Here is a 22,002-nt window from a genome sequence, read left to right on the forward strand (position 1 = left end):
ACCAGTGGTTTGCTTTAAGCCGGTATCCCTTATCCCCTCCCTTGATTAACTTCCCTTTCTACCCCCTCCCTTATTATTCCTTTTTTTTAATTATTTTTAAAGGCCTAATGAATTCCCTCCCCCTTCTTCCCCCCTCCCTTTTTTGACCTCCCCACTCCCCTGCTCCCCTTAGTTTATCCCTTCTGATTTTCTCAGTAGGGTTAGATAAGAGTTTTATATCCCAATGGATAATATAGCTACTCTTCCCTCTCAGGGTTAATTACACTGAGGGTAAGGTTTAAATATTACCTCTTAATGCTCTCTTCTTCTCCTTCTTATAATAGTATTTGTCCCCTCCCCTTCCCATGCCCTCTTTGTGTGTAATTGAATATCCTATTTTTCTTATTCAATCAAATTTCTCTTGGTGTCCCCTACTATTCACCCCCCTCTTTCCCATCCCCCATATCATCTTAGACCATTTAGTATTCCAACCTCTCCCTATGAATTATTCTTCTGATTACTATAATAATGAATACTATAGTAGTGAATAGAGTTCACTACATAGAATTATACATAGCATTTCTCCACATAGGAATACAGATAATTAGATCTTATTGAAGCCCTTAAAGAGGCAAATTTAAAAAATATGAGTTTTCCCCTTTGTTTCTTATTTACCTTTTCATGTTTTCTTGATTTTTGTAGTTGGATATCAAACTTTCCATTTAGTCCTGGTCTTTTCTGTGCAAATACTTGGAAATCTTCTATCTTGTTGAAAGCCCATACTTTCCCCTGGAAGTATATAGTCAGTTTTGATGGGTAGTTGATCCGTGGTTGAAGACCAAGTTCTCTTGCCTTTCTGAATATCATATTCTAAGCCTTGCTGTCTTTTAGCGTGGAGGTTGCCAGATCCTGTGTGATCCTGATTGGTGCCCCTTGATATCTGAATTGTCTCTTTCTGGCTTCTTGTAAAATTTTTTTCTTTTACTTGGAAGCTCTTGAATTTGGCTATTATATTCCTGGGGGGTTGGCTTTTCTGGGTCTAGTGTAGGGGGTCATCTATGGATCCTTTCAGTGTCTATATTGCCCTCTTGTTGTAGAACTTTAGGGCAATTTTGCTGAATAATTTCTTTTAGTATGGAGTCCAAATTTCTATTAATTTCTGCTTTTTTAGGAAGACCAATGATTCTCAAATTGTCTCTTCTAGACTGGTTTTCTTGTTCTGTCACTTTCTCATTGAGATATTTCATGTTTTCTTCTATTTTATCAGTCTTTTGACTTTGTTTTATTTGTTCTTGCTGTCTTGAGAGATCATTAACTTCTAATTGCTCAATTCTAGCCTTTAGGGACTGGTTTTCGGCTATAATCTTTTAGTTTTCCTTTTCAGTCTGGTCATTTCTGGTGTTCAATTTGCTTATCAGTTCATTTGATTTCTGAGCCTCACTTTCCAATTGCAAAATTCTGCCTTTTAAACTGTTATTTTCTTGCCTGATTTCCTTTTGAGCTATTTCCCATTTCTCTAGCCAAATCTTTTCCAACTTTCTCGTCATCTCAGATTTGAACTCTTCAAGAGCTTGTGACCAGTTTTCATTATTTTGGGAGGGTCCAGATGTGATTGCTTGTTTGTTCTCCTTTTCTGTTTTCTCTGTTGTCTGGATTTTCTCTGTGTAAAAGTTGTCGAGTGTTAAAGATTTCTTCTTCTTGTTGTTAATCTTTCTCTTCTGGGCTTCCTGATTCTGGGTTGCCATTTTAAGCCCAGCCCCTTCTCAGCTTTATCCTCACGCTCACGTTCTGTCTGCGCTGTTTAGGCTCCTGAGGTCTTAGGTCTGGTTGTTCTCAAGGTCAAGCCTCCTGGTGATCCCCCTTGCTTGATCCTCTGCGGGAGGCTCCTTTACAAGTCTCAGGGTGCTGCTTCCACAGTTGTATACCCATCTGCACTGGTTCCCCACTCAAGGTTTCAGAGCCTTCGCTCGCTCCTGCGTTCGCCTCCACCCGCGCCTGTGCTTAGTGTCAGTGCTCAAAGTCTGTGTGAGTTCTTTAGCCTTTTGAGGTCTTAAATCTTGCTCCTCTCAGGAGCAGGCCCTGGAGCTGCCAATGACTCAATGGGTGCCCCAAACTTGGTCTACTTCTTTTGCGCTGGCTTTGGAACGGTAGGTGGTGTATGTGTGGGCGGGGGGGGGGGGAGGGTTGCTTAGCCCGCGATTTAGTGAGAACTGTTTCACCCCTTTATAGCATGGAAATGCCCCGATTCCACGTACCTTCCACGCTGCGCCCTGTTGTGGGGTCCCTCCGTTCATCTGGATTTGTTTTTATGTCCCCTTGAGGAGTCCTGTATGTTTCGGTTAGGAGAGGTTAAGCGCTTCTTTTTACTCTGCCACCATCTTAACCCTGAAGAAGCTCTAATTTCTGCCTAAGTGTTTTCCAGCTTTTCCAGTAGCTGTTGTAAAATAGAGAATGCATCCTCAAGTAGTCTGTTTTTAAGATAATAGCATCTTAATCAAATGTGGCTGTGATGTCCATCCCATTGTTTTCAAATGCCTTATTTTTTGTTAATTGTGTTCTTTCATTTGTTACAATGAAAAGTGCCAGTGATTTTATCTGCCATATAGTAAGTCTTCGTTTTCTGATCAAAAGGTAGCATGATAGATAGAATACTAAACCTGGAGTCAACAAGACCTGAATTTGAATCTAGCCTCAGACACTGTCTAGCTGTGTGTCCATGGACGAATTATTTAACCTGCCTTGGTTGCCTTATCTGTAAAATGGGGATGATGACACATGCTTCCCAAAGTGATCATGAGGATAAAATGGGATAATATTTGTAAAGTGCTTTACAAGCCTTCAAGTAGTACTCTGTAAATGTTAATTATTATTATTACTATTATCATTTATCTCTTAGAACCTACCGGATTCATGGCACTCTTCTAGATGCTTGAGTTTACTCACTGGTTAAAGGAAAAAGTCCCTACCTTCAAAAGACCTCTCAGTCTTTCTCTAGACAACTTTATTTTTTTTTTTTAATTTGAAATAATTTTTTATTTTTAGAAAAAATTTCCATGTTTACATAAGTCATGTTTTTACTTTACCCTTCACCCCCTTCACCCCCCCAACTGATCCCCTCTCCCCACCGTAGCTAATTTGCATTTCAACTGGTGTGGTCAGTCAAGACTTATTTACACATTATTGATAGTTACATGGGTGTGGTCTTTTCAGGTCTACATCCCCAATCATGTCTTCATCAACCCAAGTGTCCATGCAGTTGTTATTCTTCTGTGTTTCTACTCTTGCAGTTCTTCCTCTGAATGTAGATAGTGTTCCTTTCCATAAATCCCTCAGAATCGTCTTGGGTCATTGCATTGCTGCTAGTACAGACGTCCATTACATTTGATTTTACCATAATATATCAGTCTCTGTATACAATGTTCTTCTGGCTCTGCTCCTTTCACTCTGCATCAATTCCTGGAGGTCTTTCCAGTTCACATGGAATTCCTCCAATTTATTATTCCTTTGAGCATAATAGTATTCCATCAGCAACATATACCACAATTTGTTCAGCCATTCCCCAATTGAAGGGCATACCCTTGCTTTCCAGTTTTTTGCCACCATAAAGAGATCATAGATCTAGACAACTTTAATAATTAACTCCATTCATATCAAAAGATCTCAGAATCCTGGAAATATGAGCCAGTGGAGACGACTATTGTTGAGTTGTGTCCAGTTTTTCATGACCCCTCTGGATCATACTGTCCATGGCATTTTCTTAGAAAAGGTATTGGAGTAGTTGGCCATTTCTTTCTCTAGTATATTAAGGCAGAGGTTGCACAGCTAGTAAGTGTTTGAGGCTTACTTTCTCTTAGAATCACTACTATGTATTGGCTCTAAGGCAGAAGAGCAGTAAGGGCTAGGCAGTGGGGGTTAAGTGACTTGCCAGGGTCACACAGTTAGGAAGTGTCTGAGGCCAGATTTGAACCCAAGATCTCCTGTCTCTAGGCCTGGCTTTCAATCCATTTGAGCCACCCAGCTGCCTCCTTGGGCCAAATCTGAATTCATCTTCCTGACTCCAGGCCCAGCACTCTATCCACTGAACCATCTAGCTATCTTGAATTTGATCATACCAAATGAATCATTCATAGTTTTTGCAGAATAATCTTGTCAGTATTGGAATAATCTCTAAATTTTTTTTGACAATAGATGAAAAGTATTAATTAGGTTTATTTGTTAAACATTTGCTGAGCATGTACTATGTATAAGGTACTTATATAAGCTTTTTTAGTTATATATGTATGTGTATATATATATGTATATACACAAACATATATGTGTGGGTAAATATATATTTATGTGTGGATGTATATGTGTATATACACAATATATGTTTGAATAAAATGTGGTTCTTCCCTCTCCCTTCAATTAGATGACTTCCCAGAGTCTACTGGAGTAAAGAGAATCATACAAGCCTTGAATGCCAATGTATGGTCGAATGTGGTAATGAAGAGTGGTAAGTAACATCCCTAAGAGGAGATGGCATCTTCTATTTTTGAGTCCATTAAAATAATGTAAATGATGTAAATTTTAATTAATCTAACCTGTTTGGATAAGAGCGAGTTTGGCTCTGGTCCTCAGTTGTGGGAGGGACAAAAGTAGCATTTATAAGAGCTTTGTACATGAGTACAGTTGTTTGTTCATTTAGCAAATATTTCTTGAGCACTCATGTTCAGAGGCACTGAAGTACCAGAAAAATGTGAAACAAGTCTTGGTATTCTAGAAGCATTTAATCTGAGGAGATAGGGCATAAATGTAAATAATCACATAACAATACAGCATGGTATAAACGAATTGCAAAAATAAAAATATATGATTGACTATGAGTGTGATAGTTGAGAGAAGAAAAAAAAATCAATATGGGCTGGAATGGTCAGGGAATGCTTCTTAGATATCTAGAACGGAACTTTGTAGAATAGAGAAGGTTTGTTTTTTTCTCTCCCATCATAGTCTTTTGCCAGTATCCCTTCCCACTCTAGCACTGAATCTTCCCCTATAACAAAGAAAAAGTCAAACAAAACCAAATTGATAAAGTAACTGATTCTGGCATCAGACACCTCGTAGTCGTGTGATGCCAGACAAGTCACTTAATCCCAATTGCCTAGCCCTTACCTCTACCTTGGAACCAATAGTTAGTTTCAATTCTAAGACAAAAAGGAAGTATTTAAAAATAAGTAAATGAAGTAACTGAATCTGATAGCATGTGCTGCATTCTATACTCTTAGTCCTTTTCGTCTTTACTGAGAGAAGGGAGGCATTGCATTGTTTTTTGGCTGTGACTAAGATTGTTTGTTGTATATAATCTAAATTGAACTTCTTTTTAGTGTTGTTTTCATGTCTATTGTAGCCATTGCTTTTATTTTTCTCTTGGCTCTGCTTCAGTCATTGTATCAGTTCATACAAGGCTACCCTCATTTCTCCAAAATTTTCATGTTTACTGTTTTCTAGCTTCAAGTTGATAGAATTTTGATAGGTTGAAAAGAAGGTGAAAAGATTAAGTCTTGGCCTCAAGAAGGAGCATAATCTGTTTGGGGAACAGTGTAGACTGCCCTGTGAGTTGAGGTTTCATTCTGGAGAATGATATAGAGAAGGATAGTAAGCAAAGTGAGGATGAAAAGGAAGAAAAGCCTTGAATGCCAGAATGAGAAGTTTGGACTCTGTCCTCAAGGGGAATAGTGAGCTACTATGAGGGGGTTTGGAGTTGAGTGGTGATATGCAGTGGCTGTTCTAGGAAGCTGAACCTAGCAGCACTCTGTGATGTACAGTAGAATAGGGAGAGGCTGGAGGCTAGAAGCATGATGCCCAGGCTACTAGGGGAGTCTAAGCAAAAACTCAACTGAAGAAACCTTGACTTAAGGCAGTTTCAGTGGAGATGGAGAGAAAGGGATGATCAGAGAGATAATTTGGATGTCATCTAGAATACCCTGGCCTTGCCTTTTAGTCCTCTTGTGATCTTTTTCTCTTGTCTTCTAATAAACTTTTTAGTCGAGTACTGAGCTGCCTTAAATCTAAATGTTCTGTGCTACCAGTAAACAATCAGAAGGAAATAATACTATCTTCCTTTATACTGGAAGCTCTTTGTAAAAACTGAATTTATTAAAGGGGATAATCTCTTTTGGGTTTGACAAAATGTCTGCCCTTCTCCCATCCTCAGGACTATTTCTAATTGTAGAAATAGAGCATTTCACCTTATTCTTCAGTTACTTCATAGTGAAAGTCAGGGTTCTTCAGCAAACTTTTATGAAGGATCGCAGTGTTGCCTGAGGTCTCTTCTGTCATCAGTAATTGTTTAAGCTCTGGCTTGGCAAAATGTAGTGTATCTGAATCAATAATGAAATGAACCTGTATTGGGCTTTTTTTATATGGAGTACTAACTTCTCTGATAAACTTTGCATGTTCTTAGTTGCCTTTGTGTTTTGGAGTATGAAAACATGGGGTTTCCTTTGTTTTCACTTATTTTGTTTACCCATTTTATTGATTTTTAAGTACATGTGAATCTTTGAGGTACTGATTCTTAAGACAGTTTTGAAGATATAATTGTATTGTTCTCCTAAAATTATCATGGCTGTTGTTTTTGCATTGTGAAAATTAATATTTATAAGAACAGTCAAGGAACATGCAATACTTAAGTAACTACATGGAAATCTTTAACTTTGCACAGTCTAAGAAAATATGTAGATTGTAGAGCTTTGGAAAACTAGTTTTAGTTAGGGAGCAGACTGACATATAAGATTCTATTTCTTTTACATACTTTGAAAACTTAGTTGCCCTGTCAGGCAGCACTGAAAATATAAGAATTTGATGGAGGTTTCTCTCTTGGGATCTCAATTGCTATTGAAAGGGAAAGTAGTGCTACATCAGAATATTTAGAGTTAATTCAAAACTTGGAGACAAAGTGGCTTCCTGCCTGCCCTCCTCCCCCGCCTTGCCACCAAGTAAAATATATGTTTAGTAAGACCCAAAGACCAATTACATGTTCCCTGAATGAGGATTTGTGGTTTAAGGGAGAGGCCAGCCTGATTCATTAGAGGCTAGTCTGCTGGCTAGTTTTTTCCCCTAATTTTTTCCCTTCTCTCCTATCTCTTTGCATGCAGCCTATATGTAAAATATAAGCACAAAAAACCAGTTTAGGTTATAGTACATCCTGGGTTGTTTTTTTTCATTTTTTGATACCATTCCTCCAGAAGCTAGTAGCATTATTTTATTTGTAAATCAGTGACCTCCTTTATTTTTCTTCTGAAGAATCTCTGAAGACCCCAAGTTTGAATCCTGGTTATCATTGAGTAACAATGTACCTTTGGTCAAATGTTGGGGCTTCAATTTTATTCTACCCCATTTCTGCCCTCTCTCTCCTGTCTGTAGAAAATATAGGTAATGGAGGGCACCAGGGATATTATAATAAATCTAAATAGTTGTGGGTACACACACTGGGTTGTAGGAGAAACTGGACCAGGATAAGGAGTTCTCTGGATTTATCACAGGAATGGCAGTTAGTCTTAACTGTCTCCCTGCTCTCCCTAGGCCAGAGTCTAGAAAAAAGCAGGCAAGGTAAAAGGGGTTTAACAGCTTTAATTATGTTTAACTAAAAGGTGGAAAGGGATTTCTATACTTAAAATCTAAAAGGCAAAACCACAGGGCAAGGGGAGGACTTATTTCTACACTAATCTAAGTGATCTAACAGGCAGGGCCCAAGAAGCAGTGCAGTCTCTGGGAGCTGATTCAAGCCTGGTACCAGCCAGCCTTGAACAGCACAGCTATGGATCAGAGGGATGGCTTTGAGGGCTCTCACAGTTTTCCAAAGAGGTTCTCAGGATGCCAAAATCCTAGGTGGTCCAAGATATCCAAGAAGAGTGAGTGAACTTGAGGTGCTGTCCACCAGGTCTCAAATTTCTCCTCTGCTTGGTTCTGCTCTGTAGGACTTCTCCTCTTGCTGGAAATACACCTCCACTCAGGATCCCAAGGAAATCAGGAAGCAGGGTCTGAGATCTCCCTGGGCTGGCAACAGTTTGCCCACCACTAATGGAGTCTCTCAGGGCACACACACACACTTCTTCCTTCTTCATTCCATTATAGAATTCTCCAGCCCCAGCCTGCTAGGTGAACCTTAATTCTTAATTAATTACTACCTAATCTTCCTCACAACATGTCTCTCTCCCTTGCTGCTGATTTCAGATCCAGGTGTGAATGTGAAGCCTACAGTTTTGTTGCTGAGCCATTTGTTATCTCTTATAGAAAAGAGTGAGAGGTGCTCAGTGGTATTTGAGTTGATTCGAGCCCAGAAGTTAAGACCACTAGATCATCAGCCACAACAAGAAAAGTGACTTAAGATTAGAGGATTTCTTTCTCATGTATTTCAATCTAAATTCCTCTCATTTCCTCTTTTCCCTTCTCTATAATCTCAGGAAATCAAGGGACTCAATCATGGAACTAAAATAGAAACATTGGGAAGATTCTATACAGAACTCAGTTCCATCCACAGAGGCTTCTCTGTTATCTAGTAATGTCTTTAGCCTTAGAGAAGTTGGGAGTGGACTCTGTGATGGAGTGTGGTTTTAAGATGCAAGGGTCTAAAAACCCTTTTCAAGCAAATGCCCACCAGTACCATCAGCCAGTGCCCTTCTGGTCTTTTTAACTGTTAGGTTTTTGATTCCTTTGTCCCTTCTTGTGGAAATAGGTCATATCCTTCCCCTGAAAATTTATGACAACATATTGATCTCTGAAAGCCAGCACCAACTTGTTTTACTTTTCTGTTTGTAGGTTTCTATCCATCTAACCCCAGATTGTTCTCTGAAATATTTCCCCTTTCAATGAGCTATGGATCCAACTTTCAGCTTTAAATTCTCTGATTTTGTGATTAAAATGATCTAGGAATCTCACTTTTACTTTAAAAATATTAGGATTTAAAAATATTTTAAATAGAAAACATCTAGTCAAAGTGTCTCATGCAATAGATGGAGAAGCTAAGGCTTCTAAGAAAGGAAAGGATTAGTGAATAGCAGAACTCAGGGCTAGATTCAGAGAGGGAGGAGAGGGATGGGGAGACAGACAGACAGATAGACTGACTCTCCCAGTTCTCCATGTAGTGCAATGGAAAATGCACTGGCTTTGGCATCTGAGAACCTCTCATGTTTCTTAGTTGAGTGTTTTCTCATCTTTATAGTGAGAGGGCTAGAAGACTTTATGTCCCTTTTACTTCTACTTTCAATTTATAATTCTATGAATGAAGAACTTAACATAATGAACTAAAAAGATCTGCCTGAGAATGCTGTGAAAAACCTAATGATTTCATAGACTTTGGAAGTTTCACACCTACCATTTAGAGAGACTGTTTGGGAGTGGTTATCAAATCACAGAGACATTGAGTTTATTTGCTTATTTCCTTTAAATAAACTTTTCCTTTAAGAAAGCCTGCCTGGAATGGTGTTGATAAAGACAGACTGACTTCATCCCTTTGTTCCTGCCCACAATCCAAAGTTCAAATAAGCCACTTTAATAGATAATGTAAGACATATTTGCACATTACTAATGAGTGATGATGTGTCATGTACAGCTTGACACTATTCTTTTATTTGGAGCCACAAATAATTATTTTCCTACTTAATGCAGGTACTAGGATCTCATCTCATCAGTTTGGATTGTAAGAGCAAGAATGGCTCTGCTGTTTCCCCAACATTTGTAGGTAAACAAGTAGTTCTTCTGAAGGAGATCTGTTCTTTCCGGCAGAGATATTACTTATGTAGCTAGCACCTTGTAAAATCTTGGTTCTTATGCCTTATGGCTCTCCCTATGTGTAAAGTTATGCAAGCCAAAGGACTCAGTTGCGTGCTTAGTTCTTGACAGAAGGAAATCTCTAGATATCATTGTATACATTGTTAAGGTCAGACTTCTTGAGAATTGTGCCTGAGTCTCCACTGTGCAATAGGCAGATTTCTATAGTGATCCAGGAAATAAATCCAAGTTAGAACTCCCTTTACAACATGACTATTTTTGCAGAGATACTCTCCATATTAGCTCACCCACAGTATGACCTTCCCTTCATATTTCCTACATTAAACTTCCTCCACCTGAAAGTCTTCTGGCTGCTGCTCAAGGGGAGGAATGTAGATAAAATCCAAGCTGTTAAGTTGAGTGACCCACAACCACTATTTGAGTCTGTCGGGTAGTTTGTGGTCAAAGACTGGACACAAAAGCCAGACATTTGGTTCCCTGTCTTTTATAATTATGATGATGATAATTGTTTATACTGAATAGCTTTCACAAAATGCCTGGGTCATAAAAGTTTTGAACTAAAGAAGAAGAAATAAAACTAATTTCTTGACATTGTGCAATCTAAAGATACTTATTGATCACCCAGTATGTTTCAGGTCCTGTTGTAGATACTAAGCAAAGAGGTTTGAGACAATTTCTGCCCTCAAGGAACTTATGATATAGTTTTAGAGAGGGGACCAAAAAAACCCCAACAATAGGTATCTTATATTATTAAGTGCTAGATTGAGAGGGCTGCAGGATAGTAGCTGTTTACAGCAGCTGGGGGCTCCAACACTGCCTGGCCTAGCCCTCTCCTTTTCAAAGATGGAAATGGGACCCAGAGGAGGCATACCTCCTAGAGAATCACAGGTCAGTAAGTGCTAGAGGCATACAGAGGAGACTGGATCACCAGTGGCTAAAGCAGCCAGAAAAGGATTTGCCCAGGTAGATAAAATTGGAACTAGAGTTTAAAAGTAACAATTTCAAAATACATCAAAGGAAAAAGTAGGGGAGAGACTTCAGATGCAAAATATTAAATCCTTTGTCAGATTTGATTGCTGTTAGTTTTGTTTAACTTTTGTTACAAGCAAGAATTTCTTGGTGGGTGGGATGGCATATTAGGAAAATACTATAGTGGGCATAAAAAACAGAAGGCACCAATAAAGTTTTTTTTTTTTAAATAATCTTACCAATCTGTCTTAGAATCAATGCTAAGTATCTATTCTAAGACAAAAGAGTAGTAAGGGCTAGGCAATTGGGCTTAAGTGACATTTCCAGGGTTACACAGCCATAAAGTATCTGAGGCTAGATTTGAAGCCAGGACCTCCCACCTCTATGCCTGGCTCTCTAAACATTGTGCTACCTAGCTGTCCCCCATAAAGCTTTTTATTTTTTTTTTCCAAAGTGAAGCAAAGACATCATTGTTGGTCCCTACTTTGTTAAAATAATTGACTGTGGATGATCATTTTTTGCTGCTCTTCCTCACCATATTTTGTATTATGTTTTATATCACCTATAGGGCCTCACATAGAGTAGGTGGTCAATTGTAAACATTTTTTAATAAATTCATTGGTCAGATGTATATCTTTTTTCCCCTTTATTTAGAATATTTTCCCATGGTTACATGATTCATGATTCCTCCCTCCCCCGCTCTTTTCTCCCCACTTCCTGAATCCAACAAGCAGTTCCACTGGGTTATACATGTATCATTGTTCAAAACCCATTTCCGTGTTATTCATATCTGCAGTAGAGCAATCCTTTAACATCAAAACCCTAATCATATTCCTATTGCATTAAGTGATAGATCACATATTTTTCTAATGCATTTCTGTTTTCCACAGTTCTTTTTCTGGATGCAGATAGTGTTCTTTCTCACAAGTTCCTCTGAATTGACCAGGTTCATTACATTGCTGCTAATAGAAAAGTTATTTTGCCATAATTATCAGTCTCTGTGTACAATGTTCTCTTGGTTCTGCTCCTTTTGCTCAGATGTATATCTTAAAAGCAGTGAATTTGTATTCATTCATGAAACCTGGACATGAATCCTAGCTCTGCTATTTATTACTTGTGTGACTTGGAACAAGCCACTTGCCCTCTTTGAGTCTCAGTTTTCTTATATATAAAAAAGGAAAGATTTGGACTAGATTACATCCAAGGCTCCTTCCAGATCTAAACCCTGTTATATTATGGATGACATTCTCCAAAAGGGGAATTAACTCAGTTAATAGTATTTATCACAGAGAAAGAGATACCAGAAGCCAGGGCTTTGAGCCAAAAATGGCATTTTTTTCAGAAGCTGACATTTTCCTCCTTTCATGCTCAGGGTCACAAAACAAGGCAAAATAAGGTCACAGGATTTTAATGCCTTACTTTTAAAGGATATCATAAAGACAAATAGCTGTAATGTGTTTTAAGTTTTATTTTGCTTTGTTTTGTTTTTTAATTTTAAAATGAAATACAATTTTAAAAAATGTATTGGTATCTTTTTGTTTTTATATCACCTCCATTTCCATCTGTTTACCTCCCTAATCCATCCCATATAACAAAATACTTTGAAATTCTGCCATTGATGTCTTGTTTACTGTTTCCAATTGATATGATAGAGAAACTCATCTATTCTTATTAAGACTAACAAATGTAAGAACCTTGCTACTTTGATCCCCAATTGTAAACAATAATTGTAGAGTATTTGGTGATGGTGAACATTTTAGAGATGGAGTGCCAGGCCCCACCCTAACCCCACCCTCTAGACCAAGTGCTGTGCCCACCGCAAAGAGGCTGATGCTGTGCCCTATCCCACCCTTACATGAGACAGGGGAGGAAGAAAGTGCTCCCATTGGGCTATTGGGCAGGGGCGGTTGATGAGAGGCATATGTGGAGAGGGGGAGGGGAAGTGGTTTAAGTGCTCTGCTCTCCAGCTCTGCCACCTGTGAGCCACCCACCTTTTCCCCTGTGTGCTCCCATTAGGCTGTTGGGCAGAGGGACGGGGATATGAAAAAATGTCATCAGGCAGGCATGGCGGGGAGGGAGCAGCTCCATCCAAGTCCCTCTGCCTTTCTAGTAACAGACTTGAGGGTAGGAAGTTGGGGGGAGGGCAGCCTGCGTGCCCACAGAGAATATGCTGCATGCCATCTTTGGCACCCATGCCATAGGTTTCCCATCACTGGTATAGGGTTTCAAAAGCTCTGAATATTTATTTCCACTTTACCTAGTATTGTTTGATCTGCCATGAGTCTTCTGGGAGAGGATTAAACAGGATTTGTGTGGTAGAAATGTCAGTTCTTTTACATGGCAGGGTTTTTTTGGCGAGGGAGTGGGGGGAAGGTTAATCCTAAAGAGTTCATAATTCTTTGATATTTCATCCCCTGAGTACTGTGGCAGATGTCAGTTTCCTGATCTAAGACCCTCTTGTAATGGACATATAAAGTAACAGTAAGAAATTATTCAAAACAAAAAATTCTAGCAGGCCATCCAATATTGATTCTTTTGAAAGAGGGATCTTTACTAGAAATTTAAAATTTACTAGAAATTGGAAATGTTTAAAGAAATGGCACACAGAAGCTTTTAATAATATTTTATTCAATCTCATTTTACGAATCTAATAGTTTAATAGAGAGATAACATGGTGTAGTGATTGGAATATGGAATGGTAACAAAGAATCTGGAAAAATTGCATTCAGGGCCTGCCTTGTAACATACTAACTTGGTGATCCTGGACAAGACCTTTAACGAACTCTCCATGGCCCTGGCATATAAGATTCTTAAGTTACAAAGAAGGGACTGATCACACACACTCAAGAGTATAGTAAATAGTATGGCATTAAATATATGAGGCAAGGCATTACAGTAAGAAATGACTCAGTTTTAAATACAAAGATCTGGATTCTAGTGTTGGTTATACAAAATTCCTATGGGACCTTGGGTAAGTTATCCCCAGCCTCTCCAAAGAGCTTTGGTTTATGTGGGTTAACATATAAAGATAATTTTTACCTTGGGGAGGATCTTTGAAGATTGCACTGTGGAAACTGCTAATCTCAACTATACCTATAACCCTTTCTGATTCCACCATTGTATAACCTCACAGTCTTATCTTACTGATTATATTATTCAAATGAGAAAGAGAAGATGTATTTGCAGCCTTAAAAATCTTTGTTTTCAAGAGGGAGAGGGGGTTAGATATTTTTATGTAGGGGCAGAATAAGTGGCTCAGTGAATAAAGAGCCAATCTTGGAGAATGGAGGTCCTAGGTTCATATGTAGCCTCAGACACTTGCTAGCTGTGTGACCCTGGGCAAATCACTTAATCTTATTCTTCCGCTTTGGAACCAATTCTTAGTATTGATTCTAAGAGAAAAGATAAGGGTTTAAAAGAAAATATGTAGAAGGGAGATGTTGGTAAATAAGGGTATAATGAATGAAGTATATCTGTCTCTGGATAAATAAAATGATTAATTTTGTAAACCAATGTACCAGAACATATGCATCCAAATGGTGTTATCCCTTTAAGACAGTTAATTTGGGAAGCAAAATATCAGTATTCCAAAGCTATTGCCATTGTCGAAAACGTTTTTGCAACTTTCTTTGGGTATTCTCTTTAGAATCAATTTCATAATCCATACACAAATTCCATTTCATTGCTTTGTAGTTAGTCCTTATTTTCAGTAGATGTGGAGACTGATTATCCTTTCTACACTAAATATATAAAGACCTGGGAACCCAGAAATATTTGGGGAAGTTAGTTTTCTTCTTTGTTTGCTTGGTTTGTTTTTTGGTGTTGATGTTTTTAATTTCTGGGAACTGTTTTTTTGTTCTCGGTTTAGGATAAATGCCCAAGTAAAAATTTTTTTTTTTTTAAGAAAAAGCAAGTCACACATGAGATGGAATTTGTGATATACTTCAATCCATTATTCCCTTACTTATGAACACCTCTCTTCTACATTTAAAAAAAACTTCCCTGGGTACTACACCAGGCATCAAAAAGACCCACTTAATACATCCAGCCCTGCCATTAAGTTGCTGTGAAATGAGAGAGCAAATAATCTCAAAGGACCTTTCAAATTACAAAATTTAAAACTTAGACTTTAAAAAATCATGCTTCTTTCACCCATCTCTAGTCCACCCATCACAAAATCTTGTTTCTAACATTTTTTAGGAGAGCCCCATTCAGTGGCTAGCATTATTTGATTTTTGATTTATGCTGTTGAATTTTTGTCTGTCATTCTATCGGAGCTGGTTTACCAGGCTACCAAAACTGAATCAGATGTGTTTATAGGACCAGAGTTAATATATTTACTACCACTTCTTCCCATAATAATTTGTTTGGCATTGCTTATTGGCTTCCCCTTCCTCCAGTTCAGAAACTTCAGAAGAATCAGTTGAGGAGACTGATTCATTCCTTCCAAGCAAGTAACCTGTGACACCAATAAAGCCATAGATAGTAGAGCCAATTTCAACAATTACCTGCTACAGAAATAAAACCATTTTAGTAAGGATGAGATTTCCATGCCCTAAACTTGAGCACAAGGAAGAATACTCACAAACAGGAAAAGGGGTTTATGTAATTCCCATTGACTGGGAGGATTGTTTTCCAGTGTGTCCACATGGCTTGCACTTTTGGTTAAACATTGAGCTGGTGAAACTGAAGTCCTGCATAAACCACAAGGATGTAAAATTTTGTCAGTCTCTACAGTTTTCTGAGCCTAGAGCTCCATGAGTGACATAACATTAATGTGCAGTCAACCTACTTTTGTTTTAAACAAAAACTAATTCTTTCTCTAATCTTGATAATTTGCAATTTTCCTTGCTATCTTAAAATATAAGCAGTAGAACATAATGGACTGTGTCTTTTCAGTTGACTAAATTCTCCATTATTTATAAGAAAATGCTGAGAAAAGTCCTTTCGGCCTATTGTAATTGTCATGAGGTCTGTAAACACTTAGCTGTCAGTGCAAGCCTGTAATGGGTTCTGACATTTAATATTCTCCCTTTTTTCTGCCACTGTTTAGTCATTTTTAAATTCTTAAAACCATAGCCAAGGGCAGCTATTTAATTCATCTTTGTTCTACAGAATCATAGTTTGTTAGAGCTGTAAGGGATCTTATAAAATCCCCTAGTCAGTCCCTCTCATTTTATTATATGAGGAAATAGAAGTCCAAATTAGGGAAATTAACTTGCACAAAGTCACCCTGCTGGGTACTGGCATGGTGGCACTCTAATCCAGGACTCCTTATTACATCTTCTTGCTTCCATAGACAACTGTAGTCAGAGAATAGTCACAGATTATATACGTTATTCACAGACATCTCTCAGACTCTTAGCCTACATGACTTCATGAATTGTGTCTGACCGTACCATATATAAATAATGAACTAGCAAAGAGGGAAGGAAAAATATTTAAGCCTTAAAAATTCTGAGTTCAAATTTAGTCTCAGATACTTCCTAGCTGTGTGTGTGTGTGACCCTGGGCAGGTCACTTAACCCCAATTGCCTAGCCTTTAACACTCTTCTGCCTTGGAACCGACACATAGTATTGACTCTAAGATGGAAGGTAAGGATTTAATAGAAGAAGTTTTAAGCTAGTTCCTATAATCAACACAAAGGCTTTGAAATAACATTTGTATGATGCTTTTTATTCAGATAGCAATTTTTAATCTGAAGAGCATATATTCTCTTATCTAAATTTTGCCCTCTTTATAAAATCCCTGAGGATCACTTGTGTTTCATTATTTTATTTTATTTTTATTATCATGTGAAACATACTTCCATGTTGGTCATTATTGTAAGAGCACACTCCTACATAACCAATAAAACCCTAAAATAAAATCATAAATACACTGATGTGAAAGATAGTATGCTTTGATCCACATCCATCTGAATCTAACAGTTCTTTCTCTGGGGGTAGATAGCATTGCCCAATAGAAATCTTTCAGGATTATCCCAGATCATTGCATTGCTGAGAGTGGCCAAGTTTCCATAGATGATCATTGTACAATAATGCTATATTACTGTGTACAGCGTCTTCTTATTTCATTCTGCATCTGTTTCTTACAGATCTTTCCAGTTTTTTTCTGAAATCATCTTGCTTGTCATTCTTATAGCACATGTATTTAATTTCTCAAAAGTCAAGAGCAGGTTATTTACAAAGTAAAACAACTTTGGGATTTAAATTGACAAATATTTACATAAGTGCATTCCATGAATCTGATCATGAAAAATACTAACCCTGAATACCTAATTTACCAAATCTGTTTTTCACTTCTCTGGGCACATTTTCTTCTGTGATGAAATTTCAAGGAGGAAATGGATGGTGAATTTTGTTTTTTGGTTGATTTGTTTTGTTTTTACATGACAAACCTTTACAGATAAAACCTACTCAGTGACAAGTTTCTTATTACAAAGTTAAAGTAACATTCATAATAGTGTCTGAGAGTGCATGCAACATTTTATTTCACATCTGTAGCACCCATGCTTCTCTTTTTTTTTTAAATTAAGAGAAATCTCTCCTACCTCTCACCACTTTGTGGAAAAAAAATAACACAAATTTCTTTTAGTTAATATGCATAGTTAGACAAAACAAATTCCCCAAATGCCTGTATGTAAAAATGTTTCCATATAATTCTGTACCTTAAATCTGTCACCTCTGTAGGGAAAAGCATATTTTGTCATCAGTCCTCTGGAATCATAAATGTGACGTCATTGTATTGATTTTATTTTTTACAGCTTTCAAAGTTGTTTGTTTTTATAGTGTTGTTTTTATTATCTAAAATTGTCTCTTTGTTCTGCTTATTTCATTCTTTATAACTTTATAAAAGTCCTTAGAATTGTTCATTGTCTGAGGATTTGAACAAGCAGTTCTGATTTTTTTTGTTTAAAAAACCCTTATTTTCTGTCTTAGAATCATTACTTGTATTGGTTCTAAGACAGAAGAGCAGTAAGGGCTAGGCATTTGGAGTTAAATGCCAAGGACACCCAGTTAGGAAGTGTCTGGGGTCAGATTTGAACCCAGGACTTCCCATATCCTGGTCTGGCTCTCAATCTCCTGAGACACCTAGTTGCCCCTGAACAGGTAGCTATTTTTTCCCTATTTATTTAGCCAATTACATGTAATAACAAATTTTCACATAAGTTTTCTGAAGTTATGTAATAAAAATTGACCCCTTCGGTTAGAAATAAAAATTAATCTGGAGGCTCATTACCAGATTTATAAGTATTTCTTAGTTTAAAAAAAAAAAAGAGGAATAGATAGAGTTAAAGAGAGAGATCTCAGCCTTTCTAACTTTAGGGATAAAACTGATTCTCCATTTAGCTGCCTCAGGCGAAGCTTGCCAGAGATGGCCAGATAAGAAGGCAAAAGAGAGAAAAACCCCTGAGACCATTCCTTCAAAGGAGGAAGCAAAAAGCCCACTCTCCTTCCTGCTCACTTTTAAAATTGAACACATTCCTCCCTCAACCTGTGAGGCAGAGACCGAGACCTGTGAAACATGAATTGCTCAGTATGGAAGAAGGCTGACATGGCTTTGAGATGATGACCGAAAGGAAATTGCCATCAAAAGGGAAGAAGAAAATGAGTTAATAAGGGGATATAAGGTGGAGGTTGGAGATGTGGGAAGACCCAAATCACCAAAGCTCTCAAGAAGAAAGCTCAAAAACCTTGTGCATAAGCAGATAAACCAATGGAGAAGATATTAATAACAGGAATATGGCCTCCAAATCAACTAAAAGAGTTCATACATCTATGAAAAAATATTGCAAGACAAAGGAAAATAACACAACACTTAATGAATTGTAATCCTGTGGCTTTCCCAGAGAACATGGAACCATAGTAGGATGTTCCTGAATGGTTTAAAAGAGAAATCAGAATTCTGTACGCAGAATTTATGTTGTGCAGAACAGAAGTAATTGGCTGTATAGAAAAACTTGAATCCATAGTTGAAAGTCATATATACCCCCAAAAAAAGAGAAAAGAGAAAACATAAGTGATTGGAAATGCAAATACACAAAAGCAAAAGACAACTTGGAAGAAGAGAAGAGAAAAGCAATAATGTTCAAAGAAAATTTGATCTCTAAATAAGCAAAGCACTGATCTTGAAGACAAGGTATGTAGAGAGATAACTTAAGGATTATAGATCGCTTAGAAAAATGTGACCCAAAAAATGGATACCTCAATGCAAAAAGTAATACAAGAAACTGCTCAGAATTTCTGTACCCAGAAAACAAAAGTCCTAATCAGAAGAATCTACACTCAGTCTGTTTATCAAAAAACCCCAAGGCTTCAAACTCAGAATACACATATAATTGAATGATTCTATTGACAAACAAGTTCTGCATATAATGATATATATCAAATGTAAAGAAAGAAAATTTAAATAGCTACTTAAGTTATTTATGACTTTTATATGCTATTTGTATGTTATTTAAAATTAAATAAATAAATAGAAAAGACTTTTGCATCCAGGAAAAAGCAAAGAGAGAAATGTAATATCTTCAGAGGAGCAGTGGAGTGTAAGATATAGCTAAAGGTAACATAACCTGCAAACTTGAGCTTAATTATTAATGAAGAAAGATAGATGTTCAATAAAAAGGTGTTCCAAATATTCCGAGAAAGAAGACTACACTGGAACAAATTTTTTGCTTTTCAAATACTACAGACATTGGATATGCAAGAAAGACAAACATATATGATAAACAAGGACAAAACAAAATAACAGCAGATTTTTTTTTAAAGTGCATAAGGAAACAAGACTGAAAGTGTAGGTCAGATAGAATTGGAGGTGTCATAGTGAATCAGCGATTTTTTTTTTTTTTTTTTTTTTTGCAGAGCTAACTTACAGAATGAGGGAGTACATAAAAGAAGGGAAGGAAAGAGGAATGTGGAATGTACTCTTAATCGATTGATAGAATTCACTTGTGTTTCCAAAGACTAACAGTAAAGGGAAAATAACTCTCAGGAAAAAGAGAGCCTTCGGGAGAATTAACAAAGAAGCAAAGGAACGATGTGAAACGAGGAGAGAAATTAACTCTTGTTTCATTGGTGGGAAGAGGCTTCCATGATGAATGCTTCCACAGGGGAAGAAAGAGATTCTATAATGGGATATAGGGGCCTTAGAGTAGGTATAATCTTCAGGGATTTGGTGCTTAGAGAAACCCCTCATCCTTCCCTGGGAGAATCAAAAGGGGAGTCAGAGCCTTGGGTCAGCTGAGACCCAAACAAATATGAGGGAATGGATTCAGGGAGGAGATTTCAGGGAAAGTGGGAGGAAAAAATAACCATTGGGAAGACAAAGGTTAATAATAAATTGCACAATCAGGGATATATGAAAATTTCTACCATGGAGCAATACCCTCCCTTTCACTCACAGGAATTGGTCTTTCTAAGAATGAGGTACAACAGAGAAAGGGGACAAGGGCCAAAATCTACAAGGCAGTAACACAGAAACTATTTAGAAGAGAGAACTCAAAAGTAAGTAATTTAGGAATTTTAATACAGGAATTGTATCAAATTTTAATATAGGAACTGTGAGGAATACAAAGGCTGAAGAAAAGCCAAGTAAAGTTATAAGACCTATGAATAAAAAAATAGAAGTGTACAATAGATATAAAGGGAAGAAAAATAATGAAGATAATGAGGATAAGAAATGAAAAAGGTACAGAGAATACAATCTTAAAAACAACAAACAAAACAAGTTGAAAGGGTAAGAGAGGAAGAAGGATTTTACTACCTCCTGAGTAAAAACTGAGAGGGGAAGAAAATAGGGAAGAAACTAAATTACTAAAAGGAAGAAATAAAAAAGAATCAGTTAAGTAAAACTCTGAAACTAGGGAAAGGGGTAACAAATGGAAAGGGCACACAGCTTGAAGATGAGAGGAAATTAGCCTTTGGGAATGGAATCGCCTTAAAATATGTTAAGCTAAAATAACTGAAAAGATGGTACCATGTTTACAAAAGAAGAGAGGAGAACAGAATCCAAGTTCAGGGGGAAAAATATTAAGACAAATGGAAGAAAGCATAAGTGTACTCATAACTTTAAATGTAATTGAATTAAATAATCTGAGAAAGTGAAAAAGAATGGTAGGTGGAATAAGAAAATAAAATCCTCCATCTGTTGCTTACCAAAACAAAGACATTTTATGGAATAAAAATTAGGAAGCTGGAAAAATTTTATCAGGTGAATCCAAAAAAGTAGGAGCTACAGTCATGCTGTAAGACAATAAAAACAGACATTTACAAAATAAAGAGAAAAACAAGGAAAATACATTATACTGAAAGGAATCATAGGTAACAACCAGTATTAATATTAAATTTGTATGCTCTACATGCCTGAGAATCTAAATAAAAGAAAAATTAAGAGAATCACAAGAAGACAGTAATATAGGAGTGGCAGGAGATTTCAGTGTCCATCTCTCAGTTTTGGATAAGTTTTAACAGAAAGCTAAGCAAAAGAGAAAATATAGAAGTGAACACATTCCTGACGGTGCTGGAGCTAAAAGACATATGCCATCTTCTAAATGGCACTGCTATACTCAATAATACATAGAACTTATACAGAAATTGACTGTATAGTAAGATGCAGAGATATTGCAAACAAATGTAAAAAGACAGAAATAGTGACCACCTTTTTTTATATTTCAGTTAAAATAGTAATCAGTTTAGAACAAAAGGTTCCATCTTTAAGGATTAATTGAATGCAAAATAAACTTAAGTATTCAGATTGATCAGTAATCTCATAGTTTTAAATTGATGTTCTCTAGTTTTCTCAGCCACATCCAACTTGTCCTGACCCTAGTCAAGGTTTTCTTGGCAAAGATACTGAAGTGCTTTGCTATTTCCTTCTTCAACTTAAAGATGAGGAAAATAAGGAAACAGGTGAAGTGACTTGCCCAGGGTCACTCAGCTAGTAAGTATCTGAGACCAGATTTGAACTCAGAACAGTGAGTCTTTCCAACTCCAGGCCTGGTGCTCTAGCTACTGCACCTCCTAGCTGCCCCACAGATTTAGATATTCCCTCTCAAAATTATAGATTGACATTCAGCCTGCTCATGTTGTACAACTCTCTGCCCTTCCATAATTTCTCTACAGGCAAATCCACCCAACCTTCAGGAAACCTCCCTGGTTTTCTCCTGACATCATAATAAGGCTGTTCATCTGTTACCCCTCATTTCATGTGCAACCCATCTTTTCTTCCTGGCATGTGTTTCCCCGATGACATCTTTTACCCTTGTTCTTTAAGGTTTTTCATTA

At 37.2% G+C, this 22,002-nt stretch overlaps 1 protein-coding gene across 1 annotated transcript in view; it reads left to right on the forward strand.

The window, feature by feature from the left end:
• AAGAB (alpha and gamma adaptin binding protein) overlaps nt 1-22,002 on the forward strand; it is a 73,458-nt gene that overhangs the window by 31,714 nt on the left and 19,742 nt on the right. The window contains exon 5 of the mRNA XM_044665331.1: nt 4,391-4,474. Coding sequence (XP_044521266.1) covers nt 4,391-4,474 — 84 coding nt within the window. The remainder of the gene's footprint in view (nt 1-4,390; nt 4,475-22,002) is intronic.

The sequence above is a fragment of the Gracilinanus agilis genome, chromosome 2, assembly GCF_016433145.1.
Source record: "Gracilinanus agilis isolate LMUSP501 chromosome 2, AgileGrace, whole genome shotgun sequence".
NCBI lineage: Eukaryota > Metazoa > Chordata > Mammalia > Didelphimorphia > Didelphidae > Gracilinanus > Gracilinanus agilis.